The 18,691-nt window shown below is 38.3% G+C and overlaps 1 protein-coding gene across 14 annotated transcripts in view; it reads right to left on the bottom strand.

Moving 5' to 3' along the window:
- Positions 1 to 2,922: 2,922 nt before the first annotated feature.
- The window catches only part of SGCG (sarcoglycan gamma), a 115,401-nt gene continuing 99,632 nt past the window's right edge, over positions 2,923 to 18,691 (bottom strand). For all 14 annotated transcript variants that reach the window (XM_052669149.1, XM_052669098.1, XM_052669138.1 and 11 more), the window contains 2 exons: positions 6,998 to 7,121; positions 2,923 to 6,353 (listed from right to left, as the gene is read on the bottom strand). In XM_052669149.1, coding sequence (XP_052525109.1) covers positions 6,180 to 6,353; positions 6,998 to 7,121 — 298 coding nt within the window. In that variant the 3' untranslated portion in view covers positions 2,923 to 6,179. The remainder of the gene's footprint in view (positions 6,354 to 6,997; positions 7,122 to 18,691) is intronic.

The raw sequence follows: 18,691 nt of genomic DNA, 5'->3' as shown, positions 1-18,691 counted from the left end.
CTTTTGTGTGCCGTGAAATAAATCAATCTAGTTTATACCCTACATTTTTAAAAACATTCCTTTGTGGCTTTTTGTTACTTGGTATATTGAGTCGGATGAATAATTTTCAGGATAAATTTAATAATAACAAGAGGAAACAGTTCTCAGTATGTTTTCCAGTTTACATGGACACAAAACATAAGATGGCAGAATGGTTTGGAAAAAAAAAAACAGATGAGCTGCGTGAACACCTTTTCCATTTTTAGGTCAAGCTTTGAGAAAGGAAACCTTTAAGGTACAGGACTGTGTTTTGTAAGCTCTACCAATATTATGAGCCTTTAAAATGGCTGTGCAGAACTGCTAAGCTACTGTGTTAGTTACATTGGGTGTGCTAAGGTGCTGAAGCTGTTAGAAAGAAAATCATCTCAGATCTTAGCAATCTAACTGGTCTGAATCAAGTTTAAATGTTGAAAGAAGATGAGCAAGAAAAGCTGAATAGCGGAAAAATTATTTTATTGATGGTTTGATGCCATCTGTAAGTTTCAACAAAATTTTCATATGGATCCAGAAAGATGTGGAAGAGAGGATGACTGAACTGGAAGTTTCCAATTTCATTTGCTTTACTCATTGTGACAGCTAGTCTAAATAAAAGGGACTTATGGAAACCCTAATGTGATAGAAGTGGGTCTCTTCAGAGCATTTTAAAAGGCAAAACAACAACAAAAAAAATTACGCTTCCTTTTGGTTCTACTGGGGAACATTGAGAAATGTGCAATAACATACCTAAGGTTGGCTTGGATGCCTTATGCAGTATTGTGTGGTGATTCTTAGTAAGGATAGAATTAAATGTTAGCAGATATGTACATTACTCTAAGAGTAATGCTTCCTGCTTATTTTGATGGAAACCACAACAGATACAAAGAACACAAAAACACCGTTTCATAGAGCAAATGCTCAAATACAAAACACTATTTTTCAGCATAATCGCCACCACGAGCTGTGCTTTTTTGCTAGTGATGAACAAGAGCCTGCATGCTGCACTTGTGAAAACATGTACCAGTGGCAGTGACCTGCTGTCACCACTGCTGAAATGGCACACACGCAACCTCACTGTGCTCACATCCACTACTTGGTCTCCATAAATGTTCACCAAGCATCAATGAATGTCAGTGGGTGACGTTTCTAGGTGGAGCAACGTCAATGACACACCTTCACTTCATCAGAACTTCCATGTCAGATGCCATTCTGACAGATCATCCTTTGCTGCCATCTGTCACACAGCAACAAATGTAATGGAATATTGGTGGGAAGGTTCAACCTCTACTGCCACACCACCAACATCTGCCTCTGGGGGCCAACATGATACAACGAGCCATTACTTTAATGACTTTAGTATTTAAAGGGTGCTATAAGAAGGAAGCACAGACCCTTTAGCAGGGTCTTTTGTGGTAGGATAAGGGGAAATGGTTTCCAACTAAAAGAGGGGAGGTTTAGACTGGATATAAAGCAAATTTTTTTTTACACTAAGGGTGGTGAGGCACTGGCACAGGCTGCCCAGAGAGGTGGTGGATGCCCCATCCCAGGAGACACCCCGACATAGCGGTAGGTGTCTCTGTTCGTTGCAGGGGAGTTGTAATAGAAGATCTTCAATAGTCCCTTCTAACTCAAAACAATTTTCTGATTCTATGACTTATGGAACAGCCTGTGTAGGTTTCACCAAAAATATATTCTACAAGTAATTCTGCAGGTTACACAAATTCACATGAGCCAAAAGCTATTTTCAGCCAAGTGTACACCCACATGCACCTTGTGGGCTTTTGAAAGCAGCTATAGTAGTCCTGTACTACAGGATTACAGTTTTGAGGTATAGGAAGGGCATCTTGCTACAGGAAACCAATTGAACTGTCAATCAGTAGCTTAAATCCAAGGAACTTTGGTGGTAGATTCTTGACAGGTATGTTGCCATATATCTTTGTGTCAAAGTTTCAGAAGTTTCTTCTCAACAGCATTAGCACCTGTTTGAAAAAGGATTTTACACTTGCATCAGTGACAAGAAAAATACTTTTTAATAAAGAAAACAGATTTTTGAATATTAGTGTTCAAATCGTTATCAAAATAAAACTGCAGTGTTGCTTTGAAAAGTAGGATTTATTTAAGAAATATTAATATATTGTCTGCATTCAGTTAGTACTTGAGTTGCTTTAAGTGATATTTTAATGAAATAAATTGTAATTGTTACATTTAAAGTAAAAAAGGGCAGTACCAACTTTAAGATTTCGTATTACTGAATACTTTGAGGATGGCTGGATTTCTACTTTGGCACACTGTCAAACGTAATAGTTTAAAAATAAACTTGACAGCCAAAGTGGATGTTTTCATTTCAGGAAGATATTTTTGTAACTGAGTTGTTATTTTTTACCAAACCTGTTTGCCTTCCTTTGCTTTGCTTTCAAGGTGTTTTAATTCAGTAGAACTGGCATAGTATTTTGCTTACTTTTACCACTTACAGATGAAGACAAAGAAACTCTAGGTTAGGCTCAGTGAAGCCTCACTGTAAAGCATAGCCTAAATGCTGGGAAGTTGTGGTCAAGAATCACTATTCCTATTTTCAAATAGTACATTTCACATTCTTGGAGTCTTGAGAAGATAATGGTGTTTCACAAATGCTAGCATCCATTTAAGATGAGTTTCATCTAAACACAAAAGGAGAAGCAGATTTTTCAAAATGTATAAAGTTTATTCAAGAACTCAGTTTTCAGTTTAATGTCGCCATTTCCTTTTGCATAAAGCTTTATAAAAAGATAGACAAATGTAAATAATAAAGAACTGAAATGGAAACAAAGAGGGCTGGGTCTGGACAATTATCGGTAAGTGTTCACTATCATTTGACCTTTTTAATTTTCCAACATGCAGTAATCTCAACCAGCTACAAGAACCTTCATAATTCTTTTTTTCCGGGGGGAGGAAGGAAGGGGGAGGTAAGTATGGAACAATACAGTTCACGATACGATGCTGAATGGTATTTTTTTTTCTCCATTTGTTCAACACTTTTGAAAATAAATCAGAGAACTGCCTAATCTTGATTTCCTGTGCTGTAATTTTCTGTTATTTACTGCAGTTTGATTCAGGTACATACAGTAATCTTGAAGTATTTAAAATTGATAGTAAGTTGTCCATATGGAGATGTGACAAATGATGATTTAATGATGTATGAATGACACTGACTTAACAATTCAGATGATACTGTCAACCGATTACAATGCCATAGTTATCATAAGCTTAATTTCTTCACTAACTGGAATTAGAAGAAAAAAACCCAATATGTTCTTCAGTAACAAAAAAATTGTTATCCATGCTTAAAAAAAAACCAGTAGTTTTTCTGCTTACAATTTAAAAATTGCTGTTATGTTTTCAATGTCCATTTTGTAGCTCAACAAAAAGAAGAATGAAGTCTAAAATAATGGAGAGAAACAAACATGATTTGGATAATCACCCAGCTCAGGACACAGCAGATCTCTGCACTACTCAGAATTCACCTCTGGACTTAGGCAAGTCAAAAAGTCACAGAAAGGCATACCAGAAATACTTCAATGTTTAACTGAGGTGTCATAATGCTCATGAGTGCTATTTAGCCAGGGAATGGCATGCCAGTTTTCCTGGGTGTACACCACAGCTTTGTATGTGTTAACTTGGAACAACTTCAATGGACAAAGTTGCAACAGAAATTGCTTCCAAACACCCAGCATTTTAGGCATTAGGTGAAACATGGAAAGGCTGGATCCAGTCCCTTCCTCTGCATTAAGTGGCAATTCATGTTTGAAAACATGCCCACAAAGCAGAAGCTTAAAATGAATAACTCAAATTGCTATGTTTTCATGGGCAGCAGAATATGTAGATTGTGAACAACACATTTAATTTCAGTCTCTGGCTAAAATTTAGAGATTAAGACTGGTAGATCAGTAGTTTGGTACCACACAGAAATGGATATATGGTCCTTACTTTAAGAATCATAGATATGGAGAAAACTCAGATGTCTGAAACCAGATGGTGACTGAACTCTCTGAGGACTTTAGTCTCTGTTTCACTGTTGGGCTATTTACAGATATTACAGTCCTCCAATTTTTTTTCTAGCAGTGGATTGCTGTCCTTTACTTATACAGATTTTCCATTCAACGGATAAACAAAGGCTACTCTTAATTTGGTCTGAAAGAACTTGTATGTGGAGCTGTAACCACTTAAACTGACTTTAAAGAAATGCCAAAGACATGTTTCTGTTAAAGCCTGTTTCAGTTGAGGATTTAGTTGCATTATTCAGTAGTAGGGAAATATTTCCCTCTTTAGAGACAAGAGCCCTGGGCTCAATCCTGGAGACAGATCCCTGAGCCTGGGCAAAAGGAATTTCAGACATGGAAGCTGTGTGTGGCTTCTTGCTTTGCCCTTAGGCATGATGTTAACAGTCAGAGCACTCTCCACAGAATATGGGAGACCTTAATTCAATTGCCTTCTTGGCCCGAAGGGACCCAAAATTTCAGCTCTCATGTCTCCTATCTTTTCCCATTGAAGCTCTCCTAGTTTGCATGAATTGCTGAGGATTCCATCCTGCTAATGAAAGGTAATTTTAGCATTGTACACTTCCATCATTGGACAAATGATAAAGGCAGCCCTTGAGGCAGGGACTACCGAAATTTTACTACAGAATGAGTGGATACTGTTAACTGACGGCTTTTTTTTTTCAACTCAGTCTTTTGTAGGTGTCTAGGATCCGAGACCAGCATTGATTTCTCCAACTCTCCAGAAGAGCCGAAGCACCAAGTGTAAAAAATGGCAGTTTTGGTCATTCTTTTGTTCTGATTCTCTAGCCTTAAAAGATGAAGCTTCTTTTCTGTGAAGGATGGGTATTATGTGGTTTAATAATTATTATGGTTTAAAATATTTCTGTAAATAGACTCCAAGGCACTATGTGATAGCAGCTCCTTCTTGGGAGAATATTAAGTGTATACAAAACAGCATCAATGGCATTGAAATACCATGAGATTACTAAATACAAATTCTGCTATCTGGAGGTGTGCAAACAATTTATTAGTGTTCAGTGCAACACTGTACAGGGGAATGAGTCTGCAGTCTCGTTTATCTGCAAGGTCAATAAATGGTTTCTCGGCTCTGGTGAGCATTTACTTGATACCTAAAGTCCTAATATAAAAAAAAGAATAAAGAGTAGTTTTACTCTCCCCATTTGTGGTGGAGTCCCACTCTGACAGCATCAGAGATATCAGTCAACAGCTGCAGATGGAAATGGAATAGTCCTCATAACTGAATCCCATGGGCTGCAAAAGGATTTTTTTCCCCCACCGCCCAAACGATTCCCTGCAGCAGACAACCTGGAGCCACATTAAGAATTATTTCTGTCAAGCTGGCAATTTGCCTTGTTGAATTAGCATGTGCTAAAATTAAAAAGGAGTTTTAAAATGAGTGTGATGGTACAGGCAGTACAACTATTGCTATTATAAAATATACTGACATACTTCAGTGAGAAACTTTGAAGACAAGGGAAGGTAAATAACTCCTGGAACTTTTGCACTGGTTAGTGAATCTTAGTGATAAGCAAATCAGCATGTATGCTGCCAAATTAAAATAGAAAGCTATCAACAAATTAACACCCTTTACACAAGACTTATACAAATAGCACATCTTTCATATTTTGTGTTATTGCAAGAACAAAATTGCATAGACCTTTTGTTGGCACTGCCTGAATTCCCCCAAATAATGCTTTGTCTTATCAAATAGTTCAAGTAGTTCACCCAATTTAATGTAACCCACTAATGCAGTATTTACATGTAGTGAGAGAAAAAACCCACAGAGCTCAAAAATATTAGCAATTACATAAACATCTGACTGAATAATAGTTCAGCAAGAAAACATTCCTTTTATTATTCCTTACGCTGTCTGTCAGGCTGTTTTGAAAGTGTGACTGCCAGAATGTATCGTCAGGGTCAAGCTACTCCTCTGAAGTTGAAATGCCAATTGTGCTCTTCTTCCCCCATCACCCTGAAACCCAGAGTTGTAGACACAGGTTTCTTTCTTCAGTAGCAGGTTTTTTTTGTTTGTTTTTAAAATGCTGAAAATTCCACTTTCAGTCGATGATCTTTAGCATTAATACAAAACTGGGAATTGCGAGGGCGTGCGCTGCCTGTTGTGGTGCTTCATTGGCAGACTCGGCTGTACTCCTGGCATGTGGAGCCCAAGCCAGCCACCGACAAGTAAAGTTTTCCATCTGGGCAAACGCAGATTTCATACAGTCCCTGGGACACCCCGGGTCCTCCTCTTGTACCCTCGGGCAGCTTAGGCAGTCTCACTGTTTCTGCATCGAGCAAAAGCTGCATGGGAGCAAGCAGGACAAACGAGTTTGTTAAAGATAAGGATGCATTAAAGCGTGCCATAAAAAGAAACTGATTTGCTGAGCCAGTTCCATGGTATCATAGAACCATCTGAGTTGGAAGGGACCCTTAAAGGCCATCTAGTCCAATACCCTGCTATGAACAGGGACACCTACAGCTATGTCAGGTGCTCAGAGCCCCATCCAGCCTGACCTTGAGTGTCTCCAGGGATGTGGCATCCACCACCTCTCTGGGCAACCTGTGCCAGTGCCTCACCACCCTTATTGTAAATAACTTTGAGGAATATACCTGAATATCTTCTGCAGAGCCTTGTACCTTGTTCAGTGGGACTGGGGCTCTGCTCTGGCCGAGAACCTCTTGGATTGCTACATCCAGGCACTATGGAGCAGCTGAGTGCAAGCAGGATCTTATTAAAAGAAATTTCTCTAATTTAATACAATATTATGCCAATTGATAGTATTATTTAATCTCCGCCATAAGTAAATATCTCCTCATTGGCAACATTAATTTTAATATCCTCTCTCCCAACACCTCGGAAACTTAATTAGCAGAACTTGAGAAAAGATTTGAAGTTATCCATTATTGCTAACCACAGCTGTAGAAACAGAAGGGCTTGCACTCACCACACCATCACTGCTGTGCAGTTTGATATCCATCTGGGAAAGAGCTTCAATATTCCCCGCTTGTGCTTTGATGTTAATGCCTCTCGGAGCATCCATGCTCAGAGACCGAGTTGGTGACTCCAGCCTGAAAGCAGAAGGAAATCCAAAGTAGTGCATTCTCATACATCCCTTTAGCTTGAGAAGTAAGTAAGCTTTGAGCAAGCACCTCACAGATCTCATTCAGAGTCACAATGAAGATGCAGCTGCTTTCTTCTTCAGGCAGACTTCAAAAAGTAGATGATTTAAGAATACTGAAGTGTACCAAACGAAAAGCATAACTGAATTCATAATGCAGATGTAAGGCACTATTTCAGACCTAGCTTCAGATTGTTTCAGTATCATTAATTTATTAAAATTCAAACTCATTTTTACATTGAATTTGTTTTCTTTTGTGAATATAGAAAACAGTATAATTAGTGCAGCCTTTAATCAATGAGAGCTTTGACACTGCTGCCAGTCACTGATTTCACTCCTTCTGTACGTGTTACTTAACTAGATGACACCTGAAACTTAAAAAACAACAGCTTAGCTTGAAATAAGAATTACACACTGTAGAAGTTGTACCCCTTGGTGCCAGCAGATGGCAGGAAAGCACCGTGTGAGCTCAGCCCTCACCTTGGCAGGGCGGCTGTGAAGGATCAGCGACAGCTGCTTGCCAAATAGCTAAGGCCTTGTTTCTTCAGAATCCTGATGTCATTTCCACAGTAGGTAGCAGGGATAGGAATAGTTATTGAAAATCATCACGAGGAAAGAAAAAGCCCAAGCTCAGCAATGAGCTGGTGATGTTGAGTGTTATGGGAATACTGTGGTGGCCCGAGTTTCCTTTACGCCTCTATTATCCTTTCTGTTCATTCCTTGCACAAATACAGAATAAGAGGAGCTGGGATGTCACAATACCTCCGTTGTGATTTGTGTACAAGAGCATGAGCACAAGTCTGTTCCTCATCAGAATTCTGTTACACAACCAGTTATGTCTACTAAGATTTGTCTTTGTGATTTAGCAAATTTTCTGACTTCTTGCTCTAGATCCTTACATTTATATGTTTGTGAAAAGGGAACTTGGTGCATATTTTTCTGCACTGTACAATTGACTCCGTATTTTCAATATTTAAAAATTAATACATTTTCATAAATTAATGTCAAGGTAGTTGTGTACAAGAAATGTTTTCTCAGTTCCTGCATAATGCAACTATTTTCTTAGCTTGTTTTAGGAAAAAGCTCTAAACACTGACATTTCTTATGTTTTTTTTTGTAAAGAATTTCACCTACATAAATAATCTATAGGTAGGCATGCATTTTTCTATTTAAGCTCTGTTACATATTAGAAGGAGGTGGATTGGGATAGATTTTTGAAGAGCTTATCAGATCAGGAAAAGCAATCAAGTGTCAGAGAAATAGATTGGCTTGCTATCAAACATAATGCTGGCAAGAAGCCTCCAGACTACAGAAGCAGTTATGGATTTATGACTTACACATCATTTAAATTACACAGCAGGCTTACATGTGGCATGTTAATCACAATCCCAAATGTCTGCTGCTTATATGGGACTTATTTCTAACTGTCTAATTAAGAAAGTCATTGGAGCTTCTTGGCAATGGAAGCTACAGTGCAACTCAAACAGCAAGGAGGAGGCTCAGGGGGATATTATCACTCTCTACAACTGCCTGAAAGGAGGTTGTGATGAGGTGGAGGTCAGTCTCTTCTCCCCAATAACAGTGATAGGAATGGCCTTAAGTTGCACCAGAGGACATTCAGGTTGAATGTTAGGAATGATTTCTTCTCAGAGTGGTGAGGCAGTGGCACAGGCTGCCTGGGGAGGTAGTGGAGTCACCATCCCTGGAGACGTTCAAGGAAAAGGGAGATGTCACTCTGAGTGAGTGACTGAGCTGACTTTGAATATCCCTTCGCAATGAAGGGCACAAGACTTCATCAGCCCTTAGACCTCAACTTAAAGTCACTTAAAATGGTTAGTTGGTCACAGCCTTGAGGTTCAGTGGTGCACAGGATCAGACTTCTGCTGTGAGCTTCAGGGTCTGGGGAGTGCAGCAGTGTAGGAACCCACATCGTCTTGGAAAGAGATGCTTCAATATGCAAATATGTGAATAGAGCACTGCTAGTGTTTCAAATGGCCATTAATGGGGCAAAATGGACTTATTATTAGTAACCTTAAAACTGTTGGCAGTTGCTCTGCACTGTGTACAGTTTGGGTCAGTCAGGAAGCAGATACATAACTGTATACAGATAATGGCTGATAATAAAATGTCAAGATTCTTCTCCTAGAAGATAAAAGGAAGAAGAGTGTAGAGAAGGTTGAGCAAGAGGCAGATGCACATCCCTCAACTTTCTTGGCAAAACAGAAATTCACCTTGTTTGAAAAGTGAGAAGATGCATAGAGACTTGCAGGGCAGATGGAAGTCCTGGAGTTTGTGGTCCATTGTTAGTGTTTGAATTCATGTGGCAAAATGATGAGGGAATGTATTTTTATCAATCACTTCATACTTTTTACTATTACCTTTTTATCACAGGCATATAAATCACATTTAACAGAATGGAGCAAGGATCTTTTTCATCTAGAGGAATTAATCTGTGTAATGCGCTGCTCTAAATGAGACATCTGTCACGTCTGTGTCTCTTTTGGGATGACAGAATCAGGATTTAGGAGTAGCTGCTGGGAGCCACGGTAGCCGTCACAGGTACATTAACACCCGGTGCAATGCAGGAGGAATTGATTGGGACCATACAATATTTGATGCCAAGGACCTGACACACACTGTATGTGTTCTGGGGTGTGCCCTGGATTCGCTGTAGCCTGGCTCTGCAGTCTGAAATCCCAGAAGAATGGCTTTCAGGCTGATTTCTAAAAACCATCCTGTTCATTTGCTCCAATGAGTTCCATGATGAGGACCAAGATGTAAGGACTGTGGGCAGCTGGAAGATTTCCCTCAGAACTATCTTTCTAATTTGAGTTGAAATCCTCACGTAGATTTCGGTTTGAAGTGTGAAACAATGGGAAAAAAAGGGAGATCTTATAATTATTAAGAAACTAACATCTCTAGGGTCAAAAAAGTAACCTACAGAGGATTCTGTGGGCTTAGTTGGCAATGGTTCTCTGCACGTGTCTGCGTTCAGCTTTGCTCTCTGATTAGTCTGAAGGCAATCTAATTCATCAGCATTGCAGCCAGACTGTATCCAGAGCATACACTAATTACATGGGAAAAAGAAACTGTTCATATTTTTTAATGGAATTTTAAACCTTTTTCTCTTTATTGAGGAAGCAGGATTTCCATTGACATGAGCTGGGGGAAAATATTTTCTAAACTGTAGCTGAAAGGTGGATAGCAAGCAGCACACACACACACTAATGCCTGATGCCAAGTTCCAGCCCATTTTCACTTATCCCCTAGCAATGTGATGTTTCAAGATCAGGCACATGAAGAAGGCAATAAGAATGTAGGAAGAGTATGACTGCCCACAGCTATGGATCTTGGTGTCCTGCGCCGTGGCTTTTGGTTGTCTGCCAGCAGGTCCAAAGGCAAAGAAGGACAAGACAGCAGGATTGAGCTCTCAGTCTCAGTGTATGCCTCACTTCTGTCTTGTTTTGTTTTGTAGAATTATTTTTGTTGGAATCCCTCCTAAAATTTCATCTATGTGCAAACAAGAAAGATGACTTTCACAGCATCTTCCAAAAACTGCATATATAGTAAGGACATTCAACAAACAGTTAGCTCTTACTGAATGTCAAAAAATACAAAATATTAATGACTCATTAAATCTTCCCTGATCATTTTCCACACAGTAATGGAATCACAGTTGTTATTCTGTCAGGCCTTGGCACAAAATTCTGATTTGACATAACTAGTGTAAATCTTTCAAATGTGGACTGACTTTTTTTTCCCCCAAATACTCCTCACATCACATACACTGAATTTCTTCATTTAAAGGTGGAACGATTGCTTCCTACCTGAACGATGCTGTATTCCATATTGTTCCATTCACTTTGATGCTCAAAGTCTTAGTGTCACTGATTTAAACTAAATGAACCGTAATGAACAAAATTTGACTGAAAAACAGCATCCATTTTCTCCAGTCAAACCCATTACTTGGTCAGTGGTTATATTATATCATCCTAATTTTTGTAACTTAGTTCAAAGAACCCATTTTCCAAGAGTTATTGCTGCTGGGAGTCATCTGCATTAGCACACACATTTGTTTCAATCAGACTAATGTCAGTATCTACAGGTCCCTCATACTATATCCCAAGTTAGTCTGTCATTTACACCGCAGTAAAATGTAATGTGAAAGATCAGTATGAAAACAGAATTACAATTATTTAAAATAAAAAGAATTTCTGCGTTTTTTTTTTTTTTTCTTCCAGCTTCTTCCAAGTACACCTGGTTGTTTCATTTCACACTAATTCACAGGAAGCATTAAGAATGCACAAAATGCAGCTTAATAGTAGGAAAACGTTTGCAACTCTAGAATGCCAAAGCTAATTCTCCTCCATAAGAACATTACTGTGCACGTCATAAAAAATGGAATCACCAGTACCTTGGGAAAATACAGAAAAGATGACTGAAAAGCAGAAAAGGAATAGGATACAACTGAATTCAGAGCAAGATACTATGAAGGTGCCTGTTTAGAGTTGTGCATTACACAGGAAATGTGTTAGGGAAATAATTGGCTGGAATGAATGAGCTGTACATAAATCAATTTTTTCTAGTAATTATGAAACTTTTTTTTTTTTTTTTAACTTCAAAATCATGGAAAAAATTGTTCTAATTTGTTTTTAAGAGTTTATTTTTAAGAGTCCCTCTTTTCTCAAGTCTCTTCTGCTAACTGATTAAGTACAATAATGAAAACATCGTTCTGGAAGGTCCTACCATTTTATCTGCATCTACTTGGGAAAATCTCAAAACATACCAGGCTTTGCTGGCAGTTTGTAGCATCTCTAACCTGCAGAACATAAACACAAACACACACTGTAATGCACTGAAACATCTCACATACTTTAGTTAGAGCAGGGCTACCCTGTAGTAATTACACAAGGATATAGTATGTTCTGCTCTGTCCAGAAGCTTTCTTCCTTAGGATGGCAACGTTATTATTACTTACACACACACACACAAACACACACATATATTAAGAGTCCAGATGTGTGGAACATGAGCAGTTTTTGGACAATATTACTCAAGATAAGCTGTTAATAGTATAACACAGGACTTTTGCGTGGCACATGTAAAACTGCTGCAGGATTATCACTTAAAATTTGTTCAAGTTGTTGAAAATAAAACCATCAGGTATTTATCTAAAATCAACAAGGTGTGAAAGTATGGTTACTAAGCTTAAAAATAGCCTGTTAAAGAAAAAGCAAAAACAAAAAACCCCCACAACTCTCTATGTTTTTTCACCAGGTTAGAAAGAAAAGGTACTTCTTTTAGGAAAATATGATGGTGTCATAACTTTCCCCAAAAGACAAAGTTCTATCACGGTCAGGGCATCCCAGCTAATTATTACATCAGAAAGGCTCATTACCTTGTTGCTAATATCAAACAAGAGTCAGTAATTGGCAGCATTTACTAGTCCTAATTACAAGGCTATGTAAAAATGATCAATAATTTCAATGAGTTCCAGGAATATAGGGGTTACTAGTGGAAAAAGCTTCACTCTGGGATTTGAACATAGCCCAGGATGGCGTGTGGTCTTGTTACATCATTGTTTCTCATGATGAATTTTCACTTCTTCAGAAGTTAACCAGACACAGCACAGTTGGTTAAGTGCGTGATACCTCTTGACAAATGCAGCTGCCTCTAGTAACAAGGACAGGCCTTCCCTTCTGCATTCTTCAAAATAAATAGAGAGAAATCGGCACTTTAGAGTTTAATTCATCAGATCTATTTTAGGTGTCTCTCTTGGGATAAAATGTGTAATTCCCTAATAATACTTGTTGCTTTCCACAAGGAGATGATGAGATCCGGTGTCTGAAGATGCACTCAAGATGCAAGAATGAGTTGAGATCAATTCAACCTGAACTATCTATCCAAGCAGTTGTAAACCACTGGAGCCATAATCCAAGAATATTAGCCCCTTTGAGAAAAGAATTTATGTGGGTTGTTCATATGTAAACCTACTGATACAAAACTATCAGAGAGCATCCAAAGGAAGGCTAAAGAGATGGGGAAGATCTGAAGGGGAAGGGGTGTGAGGAGAAGCTGAGGACCCTTGTTTGCTCAGCCCAGAGCAGAGCAGGCTGAGTGGAGGTGGCTGCAGCTGGAGTTGCAGCATGGTGGCTACAGCTGGAGTTGAACTCTGTGGTCCTTGTGGGTCCCTTCCAACCTGGTGTATCCTGTGATGAGAACCCTTCCCACTTCAGTGAATGAACTGTGAACGAGTCATTCTGCTTGCAGAGAGGGGAGAATTTTAAATCTGGATGAGCACCTGTGATGCATCTCTTTATACTGGGCAAACAGGTTCTTTATGTTTGGATTCTGTTGTGCGAATGCAGCTTGAATATATAAATTGAATGGTAACCAGAAGCATGTACTGAACAAACTGCATCACACAAATGAGGTATACACTTAGGATCATCCAAAGTGTTGACCAGATGCAGGTTTTTTTTTTGTTGTTGTTTTTTAAATCTGTTCCATACATAGAGGAAGTGTGGTCACTTTTCAAATAAATACCTGTATTATATTGATTTTTAGTTTATGTTGCTTTATGCTAAAAATTATCAAGGAGAAAGGGCAGATCCCTGAGATGCTCCATTCCTTTTGGATGGCATTTTAAAATGTTGCGATTATTTGCTGTTCTTTAAGATGTCAGCTGGTATCTGGTCAATTTCTCAGCATATTTTCCATTCCTTTAATCTAAGTGAAATTTTCCTTACGTTTTTATTTCTTGAAGTAGTCTACGTTCCAAATTTATAATCTAAATCTGAAAGGAAAGGTGACAGATGATTCCAGCAAAGTTCAATATGAGATTCTGGATTCAAGGGAATTGTGAAGCATAAGCACAGCAGGCACCAACACTGCTTACAGCTTAGAGAGGATTTTTGTACACAATTAGAATTACAAAGCCAGATTTGAATAACAGATGTTTCCAGTTTCTAAGGTTTTGGTGCACTTACAGATTTTCTTTAAAAGGGGATAAAACATTGCCAAGTTTTAATAATACTTTTAAAGCCTATAAAAGCAAGATTTTTATGTTTAAATGTTTAAAACAATATTTTTAACCTACTCAAGAACATAGGAGGTGTGATTATTACAGTGTGGTTATTTCTTTATTAGTGCTCCATCCATCTTACATTCTGAGATGCGTTATTCCTATTTGTCCACTGTCAGTCAATCCAGAGATATAGAAGGAATGAGAACTACATATCAGAACTGAGATATGATTAAAGTAAAAGCTTCTCTCAAGATGGACAGTTATGATAAAGAGTGGTAAGCAGGGCTAATTCAAAGAAGGTTTTCAGGACGACCTCAATTTTATGACTCTCTAGGTAATTAAAGACGACCAAGACCTCAGTGAACATGATTGAATCTGACACACCACAGAGGTTTCCAGCATGATTTTTCTCACATAACTATAATGACTTTAACTTATTCTAAAATTTTACTTTGATATAATAAGACTATTTGTATCACTGTTGTAAAAATCTGGTTAGTATTTTCATAAAATTGTCTTCCAGGATGAAATGTGCCATGCCTTTCACTTTATATACTTCAGCTAATGTATTCTTTGCTATCTAGAAGAATAGAAAGATTTCCACTCACTTGAATTCTTCACTATGTGCTGTTCATAATGTCCACGTGTTCTTCTCAAGTGAAGAGGCCTTTGCTGATAAACTGGTCATGCCCTTTCTCTCTTCTAATTCATTAGCACAGTGACAGAATGTGCCACACTCTTCATCTTCCTCACCACAAAGCCCTTGGGATAGGGGAAAGAACCTGAGTAGTGACTGTGCACATGCACATTGTATCATGGAGATCCGCTGTTGTGGAAATGCTCCCCTTTCTTCTTTTACATTTGCCACAGGCACTTACTTATGGTGGAAGACTCCTGCTTCATGCTTTCCCCAGCTCCCTTGTGTTGGCAGTTATGTAAGTGAAAAATAAGATAAGGCACTCCACCCAGTTCAGTGTTACATCTAAGACCAGTGACAGCACGATCACAGACTTAGAAATTAAGCTCCAGGTGGGCATCTGCAAGGCATCAATAACTGTGACAATTATAATGAAGTTTCTGAGGTAGCTTGCGCCCAATCACTGACAGCAAGTTCCCTTTTAGCAATCTTACAGAATCATCTGACATCATCAGGTATGCAGTTCCACAGGGCAGGGATAGTTATACCTTTGGTCTTCGCACTATTGACATAAGCAATCAGAACATGCAAATGGCCTTGTTTCCTACAAGCAGCAGAAGCCACTCCTATGGATTTAAACATGTTAAGTGAAATCTCTGACAAGCTGAGGCCTCAGGAAGAACATCAACCACTTCACTGGCACAAGTGAAAGTCTGTTAAAACAGCAGGTAGAAACCTGGCATCTGTTCCTAGGTAAATCTTTTCTAGCAAAAGTTTACTAACACTGGTGTGTGGATCTCCTCTATTCCTTTTACTGAGGTATCACTGAAGAGTTTCAGAGGGGTTCCCAATGGTCATCCAAGGATTCTCCCACCCCAGGAGGGAAGCATCTTCTGTGAGAGCAGGAGAGAGTCCCTTTGCAGACTCAGCATTAACGGACTATGATCTGATGAGCAGAGGTAAGTCGATCTCCTATGGTCGGATGGTTCATTTGTCCTTCATCAATTTATTTTGTAAGATTTCAAAAAGCTCTTAAATCAATCAGTTGTGGGTGAAATGACGAGTGACCCAGTTTTATCTGTGTGTATTTCGAATGGAGGCTCAAACTGTTCCTGCTAGCAATGGATGGCTCTTATGAAGTGCTGAATTTAAACAGAAGTGTGTTCAAAGTGAAGCAAGACCTCTCAGCAATCAAGACCAAACCCTCAGCCTGGAATCAGCAGATGACTTGGTGCAGAAGAACAGGCCTGGGGAGCTTTCAGAAGAAAAGCAGCAAGGACCCTATTCTGCTGCCAGCTCTGATATGTTATGCTACTACAAGCTAATCAAATTATGTTCAGATCTAATAAAAAAACAGAATCAGAAGAACAGTGAGAGAAGCATGAATAACCTCATTAGGAAAGAGAGCACACTGAATAGACCACTCCCACGAGCACCAAATTGAGAGCATTCTGCCTGCTGTAAAACTCACCAAAAGGAATTTGAGATAACAACTGTGTTGAGGTGAATGGTTAATGGCTGTGTTCTCTGGGTTGATTACTGTATTACTGCATCTGTATTGTTTGTAGTCCATGCATATGTATGCAGGTAGCTCCAAAAGCTATGCTTCCTATTTGTTATGCTGACCCACAACGTCAGAAACAGACGCTGGCGGTACAGCAGTGGAGGCTGAACGTTCCCACCAATATTCTCTTACACAGTGTGGCCGTGTGACAGATGGCAGCAGAGGGGCGATCTAGCAGAATGGCATCTGTCATGGAAGTGACTACAAGGAAAAGGTGTGTCAATGAATTCCTTCATATATACAAAATGTCACTCACTGAAATTCATCAGTGCTTGCTGAATGTTTACAGAGACCAAAAAGGGAATGTGAGCACAGTGAGATGGTGGATAGTGCATTTCAGCAGTGATGACAGTGGTGTGAAAGACAAATTATGTTTTAGGGAGCTATGGAGAGATTTGGGAGCATGGCATGCAGGATCTTGCTCATTGGTGGTGAAAATGCATAGCTAATAGTGGTTGCTATGCTGAAAAATAGTGTTTTTCAGCTGAGAATTTGCTCTATCAAGTGGTGCTATTGTGCTCTTTGTAGCTTTTGTAGCTTCCATGGAAATAAGTAAAAGGCATTACTTTTGGAGCAACTTACATACATGCTTACTGGAAATATGTGCTCACAAATAACACAGTAAAGATGGAGTAATTAAATACTGGGGAAAGGTCACACTGACAGATGAAAACTTCAGGGTATGTGAAAAAGGGTGATTGCTTTGAAGTACATTTCCTTGAGTTCCAAGTTTGAACAGTATGTTGATATTTCTCCTGAAGAGAACACAGCTCAACAGATCACTCTTTTACTTGAAAATCAGTATGTGGGCTCTCTTTTCCCAATTATTAACTTTTTAATAACACACTAGAGACATATGGCTAACATATTCAAGTAGACATAAAGTACAAATCTAAGATGTTACAAATGCAATGCCTGAAAAATAAGAAATAATCAAACATGACCTAAACTGGCTTATAAAGAAAGGTCTCTGAAATGCTGACAAAGTTTATGAGAAATGATATGAAGAACTACTGAAATTAAGAAAAAAAAAAAAACACAACACTGTAAATTGTAAACTCAATCCCAAGATGTTTCAAGAGCATGGGTCCAAAAAATAGCTTGTAAACCATGATGCAGAAAAGATATTTCATCTGGAAAATTATTTTCACTGCAAGATTCACATTTTCAAGAAAAGTCAATGTTTAAAAGATCAGATACAAAGTACTACCCAGGTCTATGCTAATGAAGTATTTTATAATATCTGAGTCAGAAATGTTTCTGAAAAGGCAATAAATATGATGTCCTGTACAATCCCACCTTTTAAACTAGTCTTTTCATATATTTGAGTTCATCAACTGAATGAAAAAATAATCTTTTATGCTACCAAAAGAAGTATTTGACAGTGTTTTCAGCTAATGTGAATACAGCATAATATATGAATGTAAAAGGATAACTAGTAAAATAATGCCAGGGCTCATAAAATTATATTGGAATAGAAACATCTCACTAGTCAAGGAGCAGAGATGCTTTGCAAATACTGACTCATAATTGCAAATTCACTTTCCCATTATGTAATTCACTCTCTTCTGATTGATTGGGCTTTTGATTTGCATAATGAATGCAAATAAAATCTCTGTTCTTCAATTAGTCAAATGCTACTTTTAGTCAATTAGCATGTGAGCATTAGTATTACAAATATGATTAAGCAATTATTTTGTGAACATTTTTACCCTGATTGGCTTTTATACATCTCCTCTTAGATTTCCTTCCTAGATCTTCCTAACAAAACCCCACAGAGTCAGTTTACACTTTTCTGTCTATCTGCTTTACCGATAGCAAATGTATCCTTGGAGTGCAAAAGGAAACATGTTATGAATGATGAAAAGATAAAAGTAAATCTTTGTAGAGTCAAAGAGAAGCAGAAGCCATCAGAATAGCAGAACTATTGGCTGCCACAAGACATAAGTTAAAATTAAAAGGGATGTATTGATCATATTTTATTTGAATATAGATGTGAAGGTTTAGTGGCAACCAACCAGTACAGCAACTTGCCTTAACTAAATACTGAGAAGTATCTATATAAGTGAGCTGTCAAACTGCCAGTATTCTACAACATGAATATCAAAAGCTAATAAATATATGTTTTGGTGCTTTTTAAGCTTTGAACAGAGGTACTTCATCAAAATATGAAGCAACACTTTTAAAATTATTCATTTCTTTATTTTGTTATGAATATCACTATAATATATTTGTTTTAAATGAGGCCATTTCCCTAGGAAATACTGAAATGTTCTCAGAAGATTGCAGCTC

Source organism: Tympanuchus pallidicinctus, unplaced genomic scaffold (genome assembly GCF_026119805.1).
Source record: "Tympanuchus pallidicinctus isolate F22 unplaced genomic scaffold, pur_lepc_1.0 scaffold11, whole genome shotgun sequence".
NCBI classification, from domain to species: Eukaryota; Metazoa; Chordata; class Aves; order Galliformes; family Phasianidae; genus Tympanuchus; species Tympanuchus pallidicinctus.
The sequence above is the reverse complement of the archived record's forward strand: the minus strand, read 5'-3'. Positions and strand labels throughout refer to the sequence as shown.